The sequence below is a fragment of the Glycine max genome, chromosome 3 (genome assembly GCF_000004515.6).
Source record: "Glycine max cultivar Williams 82 chromosome 3, Glycine_max_v4.0, whole genome shotgun sequence".
Lineage (NCBI taxonomy): Eukaryota > Viridiplantae > Streptophyta > Magnoliopsida > Fabales > Fabaceae > Glycine > Glycine max.
The window spans coordinates 24658641-24678222 of NC_016090.4; the positions used below are offsets into that span (position 1 = coordinate 24658641).

The window sequence follows — 19582 nt, forward strand, 5'->3', positions numbered from 1 at the left end:
TAAAATTTCGTATAAGTAATGTACAAATCCAAAAATAATTGATAAACAAAATCATATTGAATTCAAGTTCTTAAAATACAATGTATATCAAAAGAAAATGAAAAAAAAAGAGCATAATATTAAAAAATATATGGATTAGAGATGATTTATACTAATATAGCCAAATAAAAATATTTAAATTGTCTAAAAATGTCTTTACAAAACATTTTTTTTAAGTATTAATCTGATTGTTTTATCATTTTAACTTTGAGTCTTTTTTTTTAAAAAAAATTTTTCACATGCAAGTGAATTCTCTAAGCACTTTATGTTATTTCATCCTGTCATTCATAATGCCATAAAAATGGGATAGATAATAATAATAATTATTATTATTATTTAAACAAACCAACTTGTCAAGCTTAACAAGCTTTTTTTATAGTTTGACTTTGACCTTCTTATCTAAAAAAGTTTTTTAAAAAACTTGAGTTTGACCTTTATAATAAACAAGCCAAGCCGAACCAAGCCTTAAATAGCCCGAGTCAAAAGCCCTTGACAAGCAACTCGCTCATTTCCATCCCTACCCACGAATAATAACGACCAGGGTATTCCTTTCTTCTGAACAAGAGGGGTGTTGCTAGATGCATCCAACAACATTGCTGATGTACCCAACATTTTTTTAATACCCAAAATGTCCCTAGTTTATTGTTCTTTTTAATTTCTGGCTGAGTGGTGATTCGTAAGTGGATTTTTCACATACTGATCAATTTGATTCGTATGAATTATACGAATGAAGTTGATCATAAGTATGAAGTTCACCTATATAAAGTATACGGATGAAGTTCATCCGTATAAATCATACGAATGAACTTCATTCATATTGGTTTTTTGTTTTCATTTAATTCCTTGAATTTTTATTTTTTTAATTATTAATATGTTAAATTACTTATTTATGTATTAATTTTTTTTTACTATTATAAAATTTAATATATATTAAATTTTATAATAGTAAATATTTTTTATTTATAAAAAAATATACGGATTAAATGATTCATATAAGTTACATTATAATTAATTGTCACAAAATTTATTATTTAAATTTACATGTACATTAAATATACATTAAAAAATTTAGTATTATGTATAATAACATTATTTATTTGATAATGTAATTGATTCATTAGCTCAATTGGTTAGAGCGTTGTACTAATTATTGCTTGAACTATTAATTTTAAATTATTTTGTTACAACTATTTTTAAAAGAATTTAAAACCTCGGTACGAATGACCTAGCAACACCCTCAACAGAGAGTCACCTCGAAGATATTTAGCCTTAAACAACTGGACCCAAATTTTATGAAGGTCCTTCATCACAGTCCGTCGAGCTTGCCAAGCATAGCTACATAAGCCTCACGCGTAGTGGGAATGCCCAAACCACCCTTACTCTAAAGTTGAGTTTTAACATCCCACTTCACCCAATGCGAATGAGAAGATCCCCAGGTAAAGGATCTTGTAGTTTTATCTAACCCCTCATAAACACCGTGGGGTAACCACATATTTTTGAATGGACCAAATAATTTTAGGGTTTAATTTCCCTTTTAATGTCAAATATAACATTCTTGACACCATGAACCAAATAAAAATTATGAAGGATGCGATTTTTAAAATAATTAAAATTATAAAATTAATGATCTTATCATACGGTAATTCATTATTGGATGATAGAAAAAACTTTACGATGCCAATTTTATAAATTAAATCCACAATTTTATCATGAATAAGTAATCCGTCGACACTCTCGAAAAAAATCCTTGATATAACTTAAGCTCAATTGTAAATATCTCTAGTTTAGTTCCATTAATTTCAGGTGGCTTTTAAAAAAACGTCATGGTTGGGCCTTTTCAGTATAGGATGGGTTTGAGACAACTTGAAAATTATATTATTTTGATAACTAATTATAATTAGAATTAGTTTTTGTTTGGGAAAGTTTGTTAAAAAGTTATTTGAAGGTGATTAATTTTGTTTGGATGTAAAAAAAACAATCAATTTTGACACAATAAAAGAGTTTAAAAACAGTTGGAAGAAAAAAAACACTGTTAAAAATAATCATAAGTTACAAATTTTTAGATTCATAAAAATAATTTATTTTTTCAGATAAAGTTTTTATATTAAATTTCAGCTGATATCCAAAAAATCAAACTTATTTTATAACAACTTTTTTTTCCTTTCATAAAGACAGACTAAATTGGGGACTAAAAGTTAAAGACCTACATTATATTATTTACATTAGTCTCACCAGCAAATATTTAAACTCAAAATAAATGAGGAAAAAATAAAATTAATAATTCTGTAAAAAAAATTGAACTATGTGCATCACATATTAACCTATTTTTGTTCAAATAAAATATGAATATTAGTTAATTGTAACATAAAAGATTATTTTAATGAATCTAATTTATATACACGACCAAGAATGAATCTACGTGCATGATGGGTTTTGGGGGCAATTACTCCCACTAGTTTAAAATTTTTTCTAAATGTAATATACATGTGAACTTATAAATTGTATCTGTTAATTTATTTGTATCAATACTATCCTCACAATACAAAATTTTTTGATCAGTCACTCATTACATTTTCAATATAAAATCTTCTTAATACAAATGTATAGAAACTTTTAATTATTTTAATATAACACAGCATTCTATTTATTAATATAATGCAGTAATAGAATAAATTTCTATTATATATGTATATAAAAATGTTTGTTAAACTCTATTTTAAGGAAAAATCTTCCTCTCAAGCTCTAACTGATATGATACCCCATCCTGGCGGTTAATTAACGCGTGGTACCGAAATTGAAGATTATAAAAAGCGTAAGTACAGCAGTCTAATTAACACGCCATCCATGCTCCATCAATAGGCACCTATAGTCTACAGTATATAGATAATAAAATAATTTTTTAAAACAACTTGACAAATGGCTTTATCACAAGCTTTGGTAATTAATTTGGCTTCTAATTACTAAATCTGTTTGTATATTTATTAATACGGTTGATGGTATTTATAGGAATAGTAATTATGGCGATAGCAATTAGAGGAATTTACAGGTAATTTATTTATTAATACGTTTGTACACTATTACAAATTACACTTTCAACATCGGTTATTTAAAGCATTCTACATCAGCTCTAAAATCGATGTTGAAAGTGACGATATTGAATGTATCATCGTTAACATCGGTTTTCAAAAACCGATGTTAACATAAATATGATAACATCGGTTTTCTAAATAACTGATGTTAAACACAAAGAACTACAACAAAAAAAGTGTATGCATGACGAAAGTTGACATTGGTTTTGTAGTAAAACCGATGTTAACGTTATATATTAACATCGATTCTCTAGAAGAATCGATGTTAATATATGACATTAACATCGATTTCAGTAGAAAATTGATTTCAGTAGAAAATCGATGTCAACGTTGATGATGCATATACTTATTTGTTGTACGTCTTTGTATATAACATCGACTATTCACAAAAAACCGATGTTAATGTACAACTTTAACATCAGTTATCTATAGATAACCGATGTTAACATTTGTACGTTAACATCGGTTATGTATAGATAGTCGATGTTAACTTATGTACATTAACATCGGTTATCTATAAATAACCGATGTTAATATACAAACGTTAACATCAGTTATGTACGAATAACTGATGTTAATGTACAAAAGTTAACATCGGTTTTGTGTATGACCGATGTTAAGGTTCATGTCGACATCGGTTTTTGTAAATAACCGATGTTGTTTACCATATTAACATCGGTTTTTTGTTAATAACCGATGTTGTTTTCAAGTATTTTTTTATATATATACTTTTTGTTTTTACAGTAAACCCAAAATTGTACCTGTCAAATGCAATTTCAAGCCCAATTCACAGCAAATAAACATTTTATTCTGCTTTCAAGCAATTTTAATGATAATAAACATCAAATAATTTATTTATCATAAAGAAAAATCATCAAATGAATTCAATGTTCATATTACATAGAAAATGTCAAAAATGTTAAACCAAAGTAAACTAAAGCTAAAGATAATGTCCCTAAATCCTAGGCCTGATCTCTAACTCGGAGATAAAATTGGGTCCACTAAATCCGCAATGCCTTTAATCTCTCTGGCTCCAACGGTCTAGGATCGTTAAAATACTGCATGATGAAATAAATCATAATAAGTTAATAATGTAATACAAATTATAAATAAATCGATTTTGTTTGAAATAAACTTACCACTTCCCAATTATTCCTAAAAATTCCAAAAATGATGGTGGACATCCAGTGCATCACATAGTAACCGCACTCAGTACTTCCTTTTTGTTTATTACACTAAATACATAATGAAATTTGGATATTAATTAAACAACTAGTGTACAGACACATAAAGATATATATTTAAGTGGAATTTTTATGTAAATGACGTACCTTGACGACAATCCACCTAGCAGGAGCCTTTGATTTAGGCTGTGGAGCATCATCAAGACCTTTTAAAGCACTGTTCCAAATGAGTAACAATTAAAAACTGGTGTTGTACGTTGAGGTATTTCAATGCAAATGTATTGAAAAGAACACTAACCTATTAATAATCCCCTTAAGGTAGTTGTCTGGCCTGTTATGCAATGAACAAAACCAGACAACTAGGTGTTCCTTGGGCAGGATGACCACCATCTGCCAGTGTCCGCTGCAGTGGAGATTAATATGGGTTAATACATTAGTAAACATTAATTAAATTCAGTTATTTCGTGACTTACCCATTTAGGTAGGCTCCAAGATAGACATCGCGTTTTGAACTCTGCATCCAACTCTTTATGTAACTTTCAGACTCAAACTGTGATTGCCCAAACCTCTGAATGGACTGTGGCTCAAGGAATCCATAGATATCAGGATTAGCCGCTCGCATACATGTTTCAGTGAGATGCCTGTTTATGTTAAGTCAAAGTTAAATATTTATGAATTGAAAGCAATAACTTAGGTAATTAAAAGTAATATAAAATGACTTATAGAATCCACAACTGTAACACTGATATGCTGAGACATTGACCTCGAACACGGTGGCATCCCATCTAACCTGATAAGGCCTCAAGAAAAGCTCTGGGATGGTCAATGTCATCAGATAAAGCGGATCATCGACCTCCGGATCGGGCTTTGGAGGTGGTTTTGCCGGAGACACAACTACCTGTTCATGAAACAAAGTTAAATAACCTAATTTAAGGCACGCTTAATGAATTAATTTAAAAAGAAGAAACATATAGTAAGGACAATAAGTACCTACTGTGATAAAGACTTGACCAAATGTGTCGGCCAAGCAAGAAAGGTGTGAAGTGCCTGCTCCACTAAGGAAACCTCATCAGTGGGTACAGGAACTGGAGCATCTGCATCTGTAACCTCCTCCACACTCACCTTTACTTGGCCAAGCAACAAAGGAGTGTTATAAACAACAGTGGATCCCTCATAAACTCTCCCCATGGCAACCAGGCGGGTAGGATCTGCTTCTATGTACAAGCCGCACCTATCAGAGTCACCTGTCTCAAGATCGTTTCCTGAGGGATCAACACAACTCCCCTTTGTGCTCACTCGAGGACCGGAGGGACCAACCAGAGGGTCAGGAGGCACTGCAAGTCCCTGAGATTGCATCTGCGACTGAAGCTGGAACTGCATCTGGCTGAAGGATGCCATGACCTGCCGCGTCACTCTCTCTATGATGGACTCCTCTTGTTGGTCCCTGATTTACTGGGTTAGCTGCTGCAATTCGTCAGGAGGCAGGGAGGAAGAGCTGCGGGACGTCCGTCGAGTCGATCCAAAGTATTGCTTGATGGTGACAACGTTATCAGCTTCTTCTTCATCTTGATGGAGTCGATGTTAATCAATTCTCCTTCATCATGATCATTACGATTAGCATGAACGTCATCAACTACTTCTTCTCCGACAACGTTAGGAGTAAATTGAGCGGTCAAAGGACTAACATAGGTGTCCATGTATGAATCATCATCTTCTACATTAACACCAATTGTTTTGCCCTGCAGAACCACGCACCACCTTTCATCACAAGGGTCTTGCACGTAAAATACTTGTCTAGCTTGTTCTGCCATGATGAAAGGGTCGTTGTGGTAACCAAGTTTCTTTAGGTCTACCAGCGTAAATCCTATATCATCGGTGCACACACCGTTGTTGCTGTCAACCCATTTACATTTGAAAACATATACCGTAAATTTCACATATTTAAGCTCCCAAATTTCATCAATGAACCCAAAGTAAGGGATGGAAGCTACACATGGATTGGCATCATTGACACTTGCAAAGTGTTGAGATTCAGCCCTTAGGGTGACCCCGCTGTTCTGCATTGTACTTTTGTCATCTTGTGCTTTTGTGTAAAATGAATACTTGTTTATGTCGTATCCTTGCCAAGTTATAACATTTCTTTTAGGCCCATCTGCTAGCTTTCTTAATGTTTATGAAGCATTGCCATCTGCAAAGATTGTATCTTTAAACCAATCACAGAAAGTCTTGTTATGCTTTTTCGACACCTAATTCTTTGACATTTTTGGATTATTCTGTTTGACTAAAGCTTCATGCTTAAGTATGTATGGCAAAACTTCATTACTGTTGTTCAAGACATACAAGTGAGCTTGTAACAAATGTTCTACACTTGGAGTGATCACATGCAGTCCTCTTGAACCCTTACCACCCACTCTGTCATCATGCCGAGACTCAGGAAGGCCAACAGGTTTAGCCTTCTCTAAGTATTCTGAACAAAATTCAATGGCTTCTTCTGCAATGTACCTCTCAACAATAGATGCTTCTGGATGATATCGATTCTTTGTATACCCTTTCAAGATCTTCATGTATCGCTTAACCGGGTACATCCACCGTTGATAAACAGGACCACATCATTTGATTTCTCTGACCAGATGCACAATCAAGTGAATCATGATGTCAAAGAAAGCAGGGGGAAAATACATCTCCAACTGACACAGTATAATTGCGGCCTCATTTTACAACTCATCAAACTTGACAAGATTAATGACTTTGCTACATATAGCATGGAAGAAAAAGCACAGGCGAGTTATCGCTAACCTGACTTTGTTTGGCAAGATGTCTCATATAGTGATATGAACCCTCATGGAACAAGGGCTGACTTAGGATCGTCTAGGATTAAACCTTGATGGAAAATGCGGAAATTGATTAAGGTAAGGATGGAAAATAAGGTGGTTAATTTCGTGGGTCTTAATCAGGTGGTTCTTGGCATAAAATGGATGAATGGGATGGTAAAATGTAGGTTAAGTGGTGGCTGGACAGAAATATAGAAATGGCAATAACTGAAGCTACAGGGCTCCAAATGAGGTAATTCCAAAACGAGGTGAAAGGTCTCGTTTTGAAATTCAATTTAGGCTCAAGAATCACTTAATTTGAGTGCGTAAAACGGGAGTTATGGCCACGAGATAATTCTGGGCAGAGGTGGATTTTCTGGAATTGTGGTTTGAAAGAACAAGGGTGAGGATGAAAGGAAGGAAAGAATCACTCTTTCCAGCGAGGGCAACACACAAAGGTTGTGAAAGTCCTTTGATACAGCCAGGGTGTTCTTGAATCACTCAAGAATTTAGGAGAATCACTCTCACTAAGATAAAAGAGATAAACTCTAATTTTCTGAATAAAACTCAACTTGTGTTTATTGATAAAATGGTTCAGCTTATATAGAAGCTTTACAACAGATTTTAGTAATGACCCACTAACCTAGAATTAAAATAACTTAATGCCATTAACCTAGGGAATTAAAAAAAACTTAATGGCTGAGTGTAACTGAAATTGTGGCAACCAAAAGTCACCCCCAACAGCCAACAAGTCAGCCACCATTTGGTCTCCCAAAAGGCTGATGCCTAGGTTGCCAATTGGGCCCTTATTACAACTTGAACTAAACCTAACTAAAGCCCTTTTAGTTGATTAACCCAAAACATATTTTTGGTCAGCCAACTTTACAAGGATTGGGCCATTATTTAGACAAACTAAACACTCTAAAATTGAGACAAAGTGGTGTCATTTAGTCCTCCTCCATTTGGGCCATGATACCACTCACAACCTTGGACTTTTCTCCTTGAAACTTGGGCTTGTATTCAAATAGTATGGACAACACTTGTTGAAGAGCTTCCTTGGCTTTCCTTGCTCTAGCCCTTGTCATAGGTCCTCCAAGTCCTTCAAGTGGATCCTTGCCCTTACTCTTGAACATGTCCTCATCATTATAGCCACGGCTAACAATTGTTGTATGAGCACGTGACAATCGTGAGACTTTAACCCTACAAGCTTAAGCTCCTTCAACTGCACAAGGCTCTTAATATTTGAAGGGTATCCTTGTGGAACCTTCACCCGACGAAGACACTGACAAAAACTTATCTTCTCCTTCTTGGACAAAGTATGGCAAGTTGGGGGCAAGTAAATTTTCTTCCTATCAGACCTTGGATGCAACTGTGATCGTATACCCATATCAGCTAGATCTGGACGAGTATTCAAGCCATCCTTCGTCTTACCTTGAATGTTAAGGAGCGTCCCAATCACACTGTCACAAACATTTTTCTCCACATGCATAACATCAATACAATGTCTAACGTTAAGATCAGACCAGTACGGAAGATCAAAGAAAATGAACCTCTTCTTCCATATGCAACTCTGACTTTTATCCTTCTTTTGGGTCTTCCCAAATATAGTATTCAGGTGTTGAACCCGCTGATATACCTGCTCACCAATCAACGGTATCGGCACAATATCATGCTCTTGACTTCCATTAAAAGCTTTTTTCAGTCGTCTGTAAGGATGATTGGGTGTTAGAAAGCGGCGATGCCTATTGTAGACTATTTTTCTCCCATGTTTAAGTTGTATGTAACTTGTGTTTTCTTCAGAGATGGGGCATGCATGATGACCCTTAACACTGTAACCGTTGAGATTCCCATATGCTAGAAAGTCATTAATGGTACAAAAAAGCATTGCACTATTTTCAAAGGTCTCCTTGCGAAACGCAACCCCCTCGTCCCACAACTTTCTCATATCTTCAACCAACGGACTTAGATAAACATCAATGTCATTTCCTGGCTTTCTTGGGCCTGATATCATCATAGGCAACATCATGTATTTTCGCTTCATGCACAACCAAGGAGGCAAATTGTAAATTACTAGCAGAACTGGCCATGAACTGTGTTGAGTGCTTAAGGTGCCATATGGATTCATTCCATCACTGGCTAGTCCAAGTCTAAGATTTCTTGGCTCTTTCCCAAAATCCGGATACAAATCATCAATCTTCTTCCACTGCAAGCAATCAGCCGGATGACGAACCATTCCATCAGAAATCCTTCCATTTGCATGCCATGTAAGGTCTTTTGCGTCACCCTCATTAGCAAAAAGACGCTTAAACCTTGGAATGATTGGAAGATACCACAAAACCTTCGCTGGGGGGCCCTTGTTGGAGTTTTCATCAGAACTACTTTCTTCTTCATCCTTCACTTTGTACCGTGAAGTCCCACAGATAGGGCATTTGGACATTTCTTGGAATTCATGCTTGTACAGTATGCAATCGTTGGGGCAAACATGAATCTTCTGATACTCTATACCCATCAGATACAATATCTTTTTCTCCTTATAGTAACTTTTAGGCAACATGTTGTCCTCTGGAAGCAGATTGTGCACTACCTCAAGCAGTGAGGTGAAACTTTTGTCACTCCACCCATACCTGGCCTTCACATTAACCAGACTTAACATAGCAGACAACAGGGTTAAGGAATTCTTGCACCCTGCATACAAAGGCTTCTTAGAATCACTCTGCAATCCTTCATAGACAGGGGCATGTGCTTGCTGGAAAGACTCTTGTCCAAGGTCACGAATCATGTCCTATAACCGATCTCCCATTTCTACATCAAACAGTTCAGATTGGGACCCACTCTGCATGTCTATGACTTCACCATGCCATATCCACGTCGTGTAATTCTTCTCAATCCCATCACACAATAGATTGTTCCGTATGTCATCGAGTAATTGTCGTCTTCCATTCAAGCAGTTGATGCAAGGACAATAATATTTTCCTTCTTCATTCGGTCGACCTCTTTCTGAAGCAAATTGCAAGAACTGTTCGACGCCATCCTCATATTCTGGGCTCATGCGACTTTCATTCATCCAACTTCGATCCATCTAAGCAATTCCATGCATGAAAATCTCACTTTTTTTATTTATAGGAGTGGCCCTATCCCATTTAGGAAAATTGTCTTTTATGTTAGCTTCAAACGTTAGGGTTACCATTATTTACAAAAATTTGACTAAATTTCGGCAACATTTCGCATTGGTCTCCAAGTACACGACATGACATCGGTGAAATGAATTCCCAATAATCAAGTATGCACTCAGAGAACAACTTGAAATGCATTGAACCGAAATTTAATCAAATTAATGAAAATAATAATAACCTTCACGAATGAATCTAACATAAAAATACCAGTCTCCCCAAACTGTCCAAACGGACAATTCAAGACTAAATACAATGACTAATGCAAACTGTCCGCAAGAGTCATTGCATTCAGTCTCAAACGGGAATCTAAGGTTCACTCAACATGAACAACAATTGTTTATATAGCAAATTACACTGATCACATACAAGAACATACAAAAGGTAAAATTCAATTACAGCCAAATATAGACATCATCAGTTGTTTATGTAACTAATTTAAAATGCTGGGTTTGAAGGATGCTTATGCTTTATTATTGTAGTTGGGTATATGTGTGTGTGTGTGTGTATCATGAGGGTGCGTGTGTATCATGGGGATGTGTGTAGTTGTCATGCTAGTAAAATTTGAGGGCAAACTAGTGATCAATGTTGTTTTTTGTGATGACAAATTATGGAAATCTATCCACTATTGCTTTAAGTCTGAAGGACCCTGTTAGTGTGAAGGAGAGGAGGGAACGTTTTCTGCAGGGTTAGGGCTTAGCTGATTCTACAAACCAACTATCTTGTGCCTCTCAGCAAGGATGAAATCCTCACCTTATGACTGCCCTTGAGCTTCCTGTGAGTGATTGGGAGGACAAATGGATTGATGTGTACTTCGACATAAGTTCAAACTTGCTAGACATTTGTAATGCATTTAGCTCTGAGCTTTGACGTCTGAACCAGGGAAACCTTCCTCTTAAGTGTGCACTGCACAATTTAGACTGTTTTTTTTTGTTTTGCTCAGCGAAAATAGATAATATAGTTCTAGTAACCCTAGCATTGAGAAATGTAGTTCTATGTTAGATAATCTTGTGGGCTCACTAGATCTTGCTAAGGTTAAAAATTCTGGCAAAGGAAAGGTTTTGATGCAAGCAATGTATGGAGTTAAGGTGGAGACTGTATTTATTTGTAGGGTGTTTACTGTAGCATTCTCTGGCTCGTCAAAGAAGTTATCAGACTTGAATGTGGCGGATATACATTCATGGGCTCTACATTTTAGAAGGTTGCAGAATCTTGTAAATGAGGAAATTAGAGTAAGATTTTCTGTTGGTAAATTTACTGTATTGAATGAGTTGGAAGCGGTTGATGCCTCTATGAAGATATTATATCCTACTATCTAGGATGGTGTAGATACCGTTGAGATAGAATGGCTTCTGAAGACTGTTGAGGAATTACGTGCGGGTATCGAGAAGCTTTCACAAGGAAATGATCTTCTTGCAAAGGGAGTAGATAGGTTTTTTGAAGCCGTTATGACTAGTCGCGATACTTTGCTCAGCTCTGTGATCGTTCCCCATGCCGTAGCAGCTAGTTCACTAATTTTGTGTGTGTGTGTGTGTGTGTGTGTGTGTGTGTGTGTGTGGGCCTGTGGGTCTGTATGTGTGTGTGTGTGTGTGTCTGTGGTTGTGGTTGTGTGTGTGTGTGTGGGGGTGTGGTTGTGGTTGTGTGTGTGTGTGTGGGGGTGTGTGTGTGTCAACAGCACAACCTGCATTTCAAAGATAGCTTTAGGGGAGGACTATTGACAGATACTCATTAGATGTTAGATAAAGTTAGTTAAACAAATACAGCAATTTATCTACCAAACAATGGTATTGGGCTTGCAAATTCATTATTTGTGATTTACTTTCCAAATTTTTCAATAAATACTACTTTCATGGCATTGCAATTTATGCTGTACTTAGCAACAACTGATGAGTATAAATCAAACAGTTCTACAAGTATACCAGTAATGCATACACAAACAATTTGAGAGTAGTTTTCGAATAAAACATATAAATACCTGAGTTTGAGGCTTCAGCACAATTCACTTTCCAGCAATGACCGCAAGACCAGTTTTAATTAATTTCGAAACAGCAATGACCTCTGGCTTCTCAACAATGCCTATCACCACAGGATAATTTCAATGTCAACAGAAGCACAATAAATCTTATCATAATAATAATAGGAAGAATTTTATAGCTTTATATCAACTTAAGTGAACTCAAAAACATCAATGACTGTTCACTATAGCTAAAATCACATTAGTATGGTAAGATTACACATTCAATGGGAGGATTAGGCAAAATGCAGGTATATAGTATTTTCACAAGGGAAATAGTATGTAGAATAGATATTTTATTTTGCTCGGCAATAAGAGAATATATATAAATAAGCACAAGATCTACAAAGACTACAAACATAGCATATACACCCAACAAGCTCTCTAAACAGAGAGTTTACAATATCCTCTTAAAACTTGGCCAATACCAAGTCCATGCACGATATAATTTTTGCAACAAATAAGCACAAAAAAATTCGAATCTTTGCCTATGAAGACCATGATTGGACGCATAAGAGAAGATACAAATGCATCAACAAAGCAATATTTCCATAACAAAACAGGCATGCTCCCGCAGTCTGCCACTGCAAGAAAGAAACAGAGAATTCCTTGTTGTATGCCTTCACTTATGCCATAATTGCTCTCGGTCAGGTTAAGCTCCATCAAAAAATAACTTTGTTTCTAAGTAACCATATGTTCCAAATAAATGCGGTCCATCCTACATGCTACCATGAATTGGCATTGGTGCTGGTGCCCTTAGTTCCCCTAATGATATGGCTAAAACAATCATTTCCTTATTCACTTGTTTCTCAAACTAAAAAACATATAGCATTATAAATGTAAATATACAAATTATAATGAATACTTCAACAAAGAATTTGTCTTTGCATTTTACACATATTTGTCAATTACTTTTTCTGTCTTGTTGAATTTTATTTCCATCTCTTTAATTTCAAGTGTACCCATACGTGTGTGTGCTCACAGCTAGTGTACAACTGTATATTACAAAATGGTGGTCCAGTGCTCAATGCTTCCAAGTTCCACCATTGTGTGGTTTGAGGAGGTTCCTCTCAAACTTACCCATGTGAGTAGACTTTGGTTGTTAAAAGTTGGAATTAGTACTAGTATGTCATTTTGTGTAGATATTTCTTGGACAGTCTAAATATGAAATTATTTTGCCTTCACTCTCCAGTCACCTTCAATGGCACAACAGCTAAAGGAGCCTTTATCAAAATTCTATCTATATATAGATATATGACAACTGACCTTAAGTTAATGCCAAGCAGTGGTAATATAATTTTCTTATGTTCTCTCATTATAGAATTGATTATTAAGATGAGGAGTTATTATCTACAACTCCACAAAAGCATGCCTAATTATCAGAAGGCAATCATTCGTATTTTTACTTTTATAAAGTTTCTAATTATTTTTACTTCCTCTCTTACTTAAAAATCAATTAGTCGTTATTTTTAATCAAATAGATTGTCTCTCAATATATCAATACTCAACAATTTTAAAGCTAATTAGTCATTGGGGAGGCATTGTTGGACCCCCTTAAAGCAGCTGGTCCTGTTCAGATAATTTCACAATGATTAATCATTAATGAACTTTGGTAGTTTGGTGAGGTGTAGGAATTTGGTGAAGGGGGCCTTCCTGATGAAAGATGCAAAGGTTAGTCTATATGAATGAGGTAAATGACAGCGATGCATGACCCTGAAATTTAAATCAGCAAAGAGCATTTTGGTATGAGTGTGAGGACAAATGATTCTGTGAAAAATGCCAAGATCAATTAAAAATTTAATTGTGTTAGGAACCCCTCTGAAAGATTGGGAAGCAATCGCAACAATTCAGATAGTGGCCTAATATCTGAATTTAATGACTGGCTTGCTGCAATGGAGGTTGATGACATTCCTTGTGTGGGTAAGCCCTTCACTTGGGTCAGGCCAAATGGATCTTGTAAAAGCAAATTGGACAGAGTGTGTGTTTCTGATGGCTGGTTGTCCAAGTGGCCTGATAGCTCCCAATTTAATCTTGAGAGGAATTACTCTGACCACTGTCCTATTATCATGCACTCTAAATGCATTGATTGGTGCCCTAAACCTTTTAAGGTTTATGATGGTTGGTTAATGAACAAATAGTTTCAAAAGGTGGTGAGGGATTGTTGGTTTGAAAATCAGCCTATGGGGTGGGGTGGTTATGCTTTAAAATGCAAGCTTCAGCACCTTAAACAAAGGTTGAAAAACTGGAGTAAAGATAACATAGGTGACCTGTGCAGCAAAGTGAAACAGGTCCAACAGAAGCTAAATGACTTGGAGAATTCTATGTCAGCTCAACCTTCTGACCAACAAGTCAAGGAGCTCAAGAAAACCCAAGCAGACCTTTGGGAAAAAGCTACTATGCATGAGTCCATTGTGAGACAGAAATCAAGATGCAGATGGATCAAAGAGGGGGACAACAACACCTCTTACTTTCACAGAATTATTAATTATAGGAGGAGGAGAAATGCCTTGAGGGGGATGCAGATTGGTGACACCTGGGTGGAAAACCCTAACATAATAAAGGCAGAAATACTACATCATTTTCAGAGCAGATTTAATGAGCCTCATTTGATCAGACCTAACCTGGATGGGGTTTCATTTAAAACCTTGACTTTTACTCAGAGGGAAATGATGATTGAACCATTTAAAAAGGAAGAGATAAGGTGTGTTGTGTGGACTTGTGGCAATGACAAAAGCCCAGGGTCAGATGGATTGAATTTGAGATTTATTAAGCACTTTTGGAAGGATTTGAAGCCTGAGTTTCTAAGGTTTATAGCAGAATTTCATGTGAATGCTTCTTTCCCCAAGGACCTCAACTCCTCTTTCATTAAAAATTGCTTCCAAAGCTTTCTGGTGGGGAAGAATAAAGTGCCTGTTAATATTCTCCAATATGCAGACGACAATTTTTTTTGAAGAAGCTTCTATGGATAATGTCAAATCTGTGAAGGCCATGCTTTGATGTTTCGAGATGGTTTCTGGCCTGCGAATCATATTTGCTAAAAGTCAATTTGGAGCTATAGGGAAATCTGAGGATTGGTGCCTATCTGCTGCTGCCTTCTTAAACTGTGCTCTGCTCAACTTTCCTTTCTGCTACATAGGGATTCCTATTGGAGTTAATCCGAGAAGAATGGTGGTGTGGGAACCCATTATCAGAAAATTCGAGGCTAGACTCAATAAATGGAAACAGAGAAGCATTTCTATGGCTGGCAGAATTACTCTAATTAATGCTGTCCTAACAGCGCTATCTATGTTCTATTTGTCTTTTTTCAGGGCCCCTACAGCAGTCATTAATAGGCTAACTGCAATTCAAAGGAAATTTCTCTGGGGTGGCAGCTGTGAAGGGAGAAAGATAGCTTGGAGTAAAGTTTGTGCCTCTAGAGCTATGGGAGGCTTGGGAATTACAGACATTAAGGCACTTAATAATGCTCTATTAATTAAATGGAAATAGCTGATGTTTCACCAATCAGACCAGCTTTGGAGCAGAATCCTATTTTCTAAGTACAAGGGATGGAGAGGCTTAGACTAGAGGCCATTAAAGAAATATTTCTCCCAATGGTGGTCTGACTTAAGGCTTGTTAATCAGCACCCGGACATGGAGGATGTCTCCAAGCAGTTCTCTTGGAAGGTGGGTAGGGGAGACCAAGCTCTTTTCTGGGAAGATTCTTGGGTTGACGGTGGGGTACCTCTCAAAGACCAATTTCCAGAACTTTACCAAATTTCTTCCCAAAGATTACACATTGTGGAAGACATGGGGTACTTCTCTGATCATGGGTGGGAATGGAATTTCTCTTGGAGACATAATTTGTATGACAGTGAGATGGGGGTAGCTTCAACTTTTTTATACAATATTGCAGCTATCACAATTCATGGCAATTTGAAAGACACCTGGCTGTGGGGGGCTGAACCTAATGGGATCTTTTCTACCAAATCAGCCTACGTACAACCTTATTAAAGCTGAGCAGCTCCCTGAAGTTTCGGGCTTTCATCAGCTTTGGGATTTGAAAGTCCCTCCTAAAGTCTTATCTTTTGCTTGGAGGCTGCTTTGGGATAAACTCCCTACTAAGGATAATTTTTCTAGGAGACAAATTCAGCTTGATAATGACCTATGTCCTCTCTGTCAAACTCAACCAGAAACTGCCTCTCATTTGTTCTTCACCTGCGAGAAAGTGTTGCCTCTGTGGTGGGAATTCTTTACTTGGGTCAAGCAAGATACAACTCTTCATTATAGCCCAATCGATAACTTCCTTCAACACTCATCTACAACTGGAGGAAAGGACATCAATAGAAGATGGAAGATATGGTGGTTGGTTGCCACAAAGTCAATTTGGCAATCCAAGAAAGACTTGCTGTTTCACAATCACTCATTTGATATCTCTAAGTTGGTTGATAATTCTATTTTCCTCACTTGGACTTGGCTCAAGGGGTGGGATAAGGATTTTAGTGTTCCTTATCACCAATGGTCATCAGCAATGCCTTTAGCCTTTGCTTAAGTTTGATGTGTAGGGTTGGGGTTGTGTTGTTTCTTTTGTGGGGCTCTTTTCTTTTGTACCTTATCAGGAGATTTCTCTCCAATGCTATTTGTAGTACCCCTGCTACTCTTTCATATTAATATATTATTATTTTTGGCGGTTCAAAAAAAATTCCTTTAGTGATTTCAGACCCATCTCCCTCATAGGATGTGTCTACAAAATCATTGCAAAGTGGTTGGTCAACATCCAAAGCAAATTAAGCTTCAAAACCTAATACCACCTTAAAGAAGAAAATTTATAAATTCAAACTATTTGAAGCTGAACAAAGGGGAGTTATGGGCTAAGGTGCTGAACTCCAAATATGGAGGATGGAGAGGCTTGGCTGAAGTGGACAGGGTAGGCAACAAATCTGTTTGGTGGAGAGACTTACAAAAGGCTCTCACCAGTTCACACCAAGGACAGATTATCCAACAGGGAATGAAGTGGAGGGTGGGCAGCAAAGACCAAATAAAATTTTGGGATGACAAGTGGAATGGGGAGGAGGAATCATTGGTTGAGAAATATCCTAGACTATACTTAATATCACTATAGCAGCATCAACTCATAAGATCAATGGGAATACATACAGATGGGGGGTGGGAGTGGAATCTCTGTTGGAGAAGGCCATTGTTTGAAAATGAAATTGATTCAGCAGTTCATTTTCTCACAGGCATTGAAGATTCAGAAATTCAGCAACAAGGCACAGATACTTGGGTATGGTCTGGAGATCCAGCAGGTCATTATTCAACAAGAACTGCATACAACTTGTTAGGGGAAGAAGCAACAGTTGGTAGACAGGAGGACTGTTTTGACAAGCTATGGAAAATAAAGATTCCAACTAGGAAATGGCAGTAGAACACTTCATTTTAGAATCTTGTACTGCTTTTTTCTATATAGTATCCTAATCTTGGATTTACCAATAACAAATTTGTTTTCAAAACAACCAAATGTTCATCCAATACAAACTTAAAGCATGTAAGGCTTCAAACAGCACCTTCACAACCATCTCTATCAAATATGTACTTCAAACTGCACCTTCATAACCAAATGTTCATCCAATACAGACCTAAAGCATGTACTGCTTTTTTTGTTTACTTAATACACCTTGACTTAAGGTTATTTGCCTTATAGGTTTTCCTGAGAAAAAAATGTCAAGGTTTTATAAATAAAAAAAGTTATTTCTTCAATAATTTTTTTTCTTTGTTAGTTTGGGAATTAGATTGCAATGTGGTCTACCTCAAGCATTGTCTTTTCTCTCTTGGGGCCATTCAGATGAAAATGGACGAATGGTGTTGAAGTCAACCTGAAACAATCGCCAACAGGGTGATGATTGAGTATATATGGGGAAGCTAGGGCTTTTCATGTTGTGACATTTTATTTTTTCTTCATGTTTGGCACTTTATAGTTTCACCCCCCATCCTTTTGGCTGGGCATTAGGTGTTTTCTTTAAAAAGTTTAAAAGTTATGCATTGTGCTTCCCCTTTCAATCGAATGGTCAAAACATCGACTGAAGTTGAAAGCAAAAGGAGCCAACTTTCCACTATTACTTAGGCTTTTGAGTCTATTTAGCCATAGAGGTTATAGTGGGAAAAGTACAACAAAGGCTAAATCCCAAGCAGCAAATTGAATTAAGGTTAATCAATAATTTGGTGGACCACAAATACTATCTCATAGTCATACACACATTGATACTCTTTAGTTGAAAATTTTGACAATGTAAAGACAACCCAAGCCAATAATTTTAAATCAATGTAGTGTCTTTGGACATTGGGTTACAACTATTTTAGTAATTAAAGAAAAAATAAGGAGGGGAGAAAGAAGAGAAAGAAAAGGGTCACTATTGAATGCTCCATTAAGCTAGAGCAGGCATTATGCCAACCAAAAAGGGTTTCACTTTAACATGATGATCCACCATTTATAATTCTGTAGTAATTGTACAATGGTACACCCCAGGAATAAGTGCCAGAAATTGATCATAGGCCTACTAGCTGGGTGGAGTAGGAATGACCAATATGGTGGTGCATTGGGTGAGAAATGGAATTTGGCCATGCCTCAAATTAAAGCTTTTATGGTGTTAAGAAACTGTTGTGTGTGACTAGTGGTGGAGGGCATAATCTCACAGCCATAAAGGACATTCAATTTTACCTATATATGTATAGGTTTGTGATTGAATTATTGAATGGTAACGGATAACATATTTTTCTCCATTTGATTACCAAAGGCAACAGAGCCTTGATGGGGGAAACAGAATAATAAAGGCACACTCATCATACAAATTCCATTTGAAAACTTTGCCAATGCTAGCTTGTCAACATTTAATTAGGCTGGACCAACTTCTTTATTTGTTTGTGGATATTGGAAGGCTGAACCATCTGTATCAGATCTTATTTTTGAAGTTAAAAAGAATTCTATTTTGCTTATGTGCTACATTTCTTGTAAAACCCAAAACAAACAATGGGGTTCTTAAGGAAATCTGTTAAAAAAACCCAAAGAAATAATTAACACAATTTTCATACATTAGCCACTATTGAGATTCATAAGTGTAATTAACCCATAAAGGATTATGATTTTGCAAGGTCTGTAACTTCATGAACTAAAGAGCAAATACAAATGAACAAAATACAAATACATCCAGCAACATCAAATGACTCAAATCCATTACTTCAAAATACAAATACCCAAAGGAACTACAACACAATGTATTTTAATTATTAGCAACAAGAATATTCT

At 36.2% G+C, this 19582-nt stretch overlaps 1 protein-coding gene and 1 pseudogene across 1 annotated transcript; both read left to right on the forward strand.

The window, feature by feature from the left end:
- Window positions 1-11048: 11048 nt before the first annotated feature.
- LOC100786316 (protein BPS1, chloroplastic-like) lies at window positions 11049-14444 on the forward strand (annotated as a pseudogene).
- Window positions 14445-15936: 1492 nt separating this feature from the next.
- LOC102660552 (uncharacterized) lies at window positions 15937-16834 on the forward strand. The gene is made up of 2 exons (XM_006577514.1): window positions 15937-16167; window positions 16277-16834. Exons 1-2 carry the CDS (start codon window positions 15937-15939, stop codon window positions 16832-16834), a joined length of 789 nt encoding a protein of 262 aa, XP_006577577.1.
- The last annotated feature ends 2748 nt before the right edge of the window (window positions 16835-19582 follow it).

Excerpts from the sequence above, each read along its gene's own strand:
- LOC102660552 (XM_006577514.1), top strand. The coding sequence starts at position 15,937 with ATGGAGGATGTCTCCAAGCAGTTCTCTTGGAAGGTGGGTAGGGGAGAC. Across the intron at positions 16,168-16,276 it reads TGTATGACAGTGAGATGGGG|CCTACGTACAACCTTATTAA; the intron begins GTAGCTTCAACT and ends CTACCAAATCAG.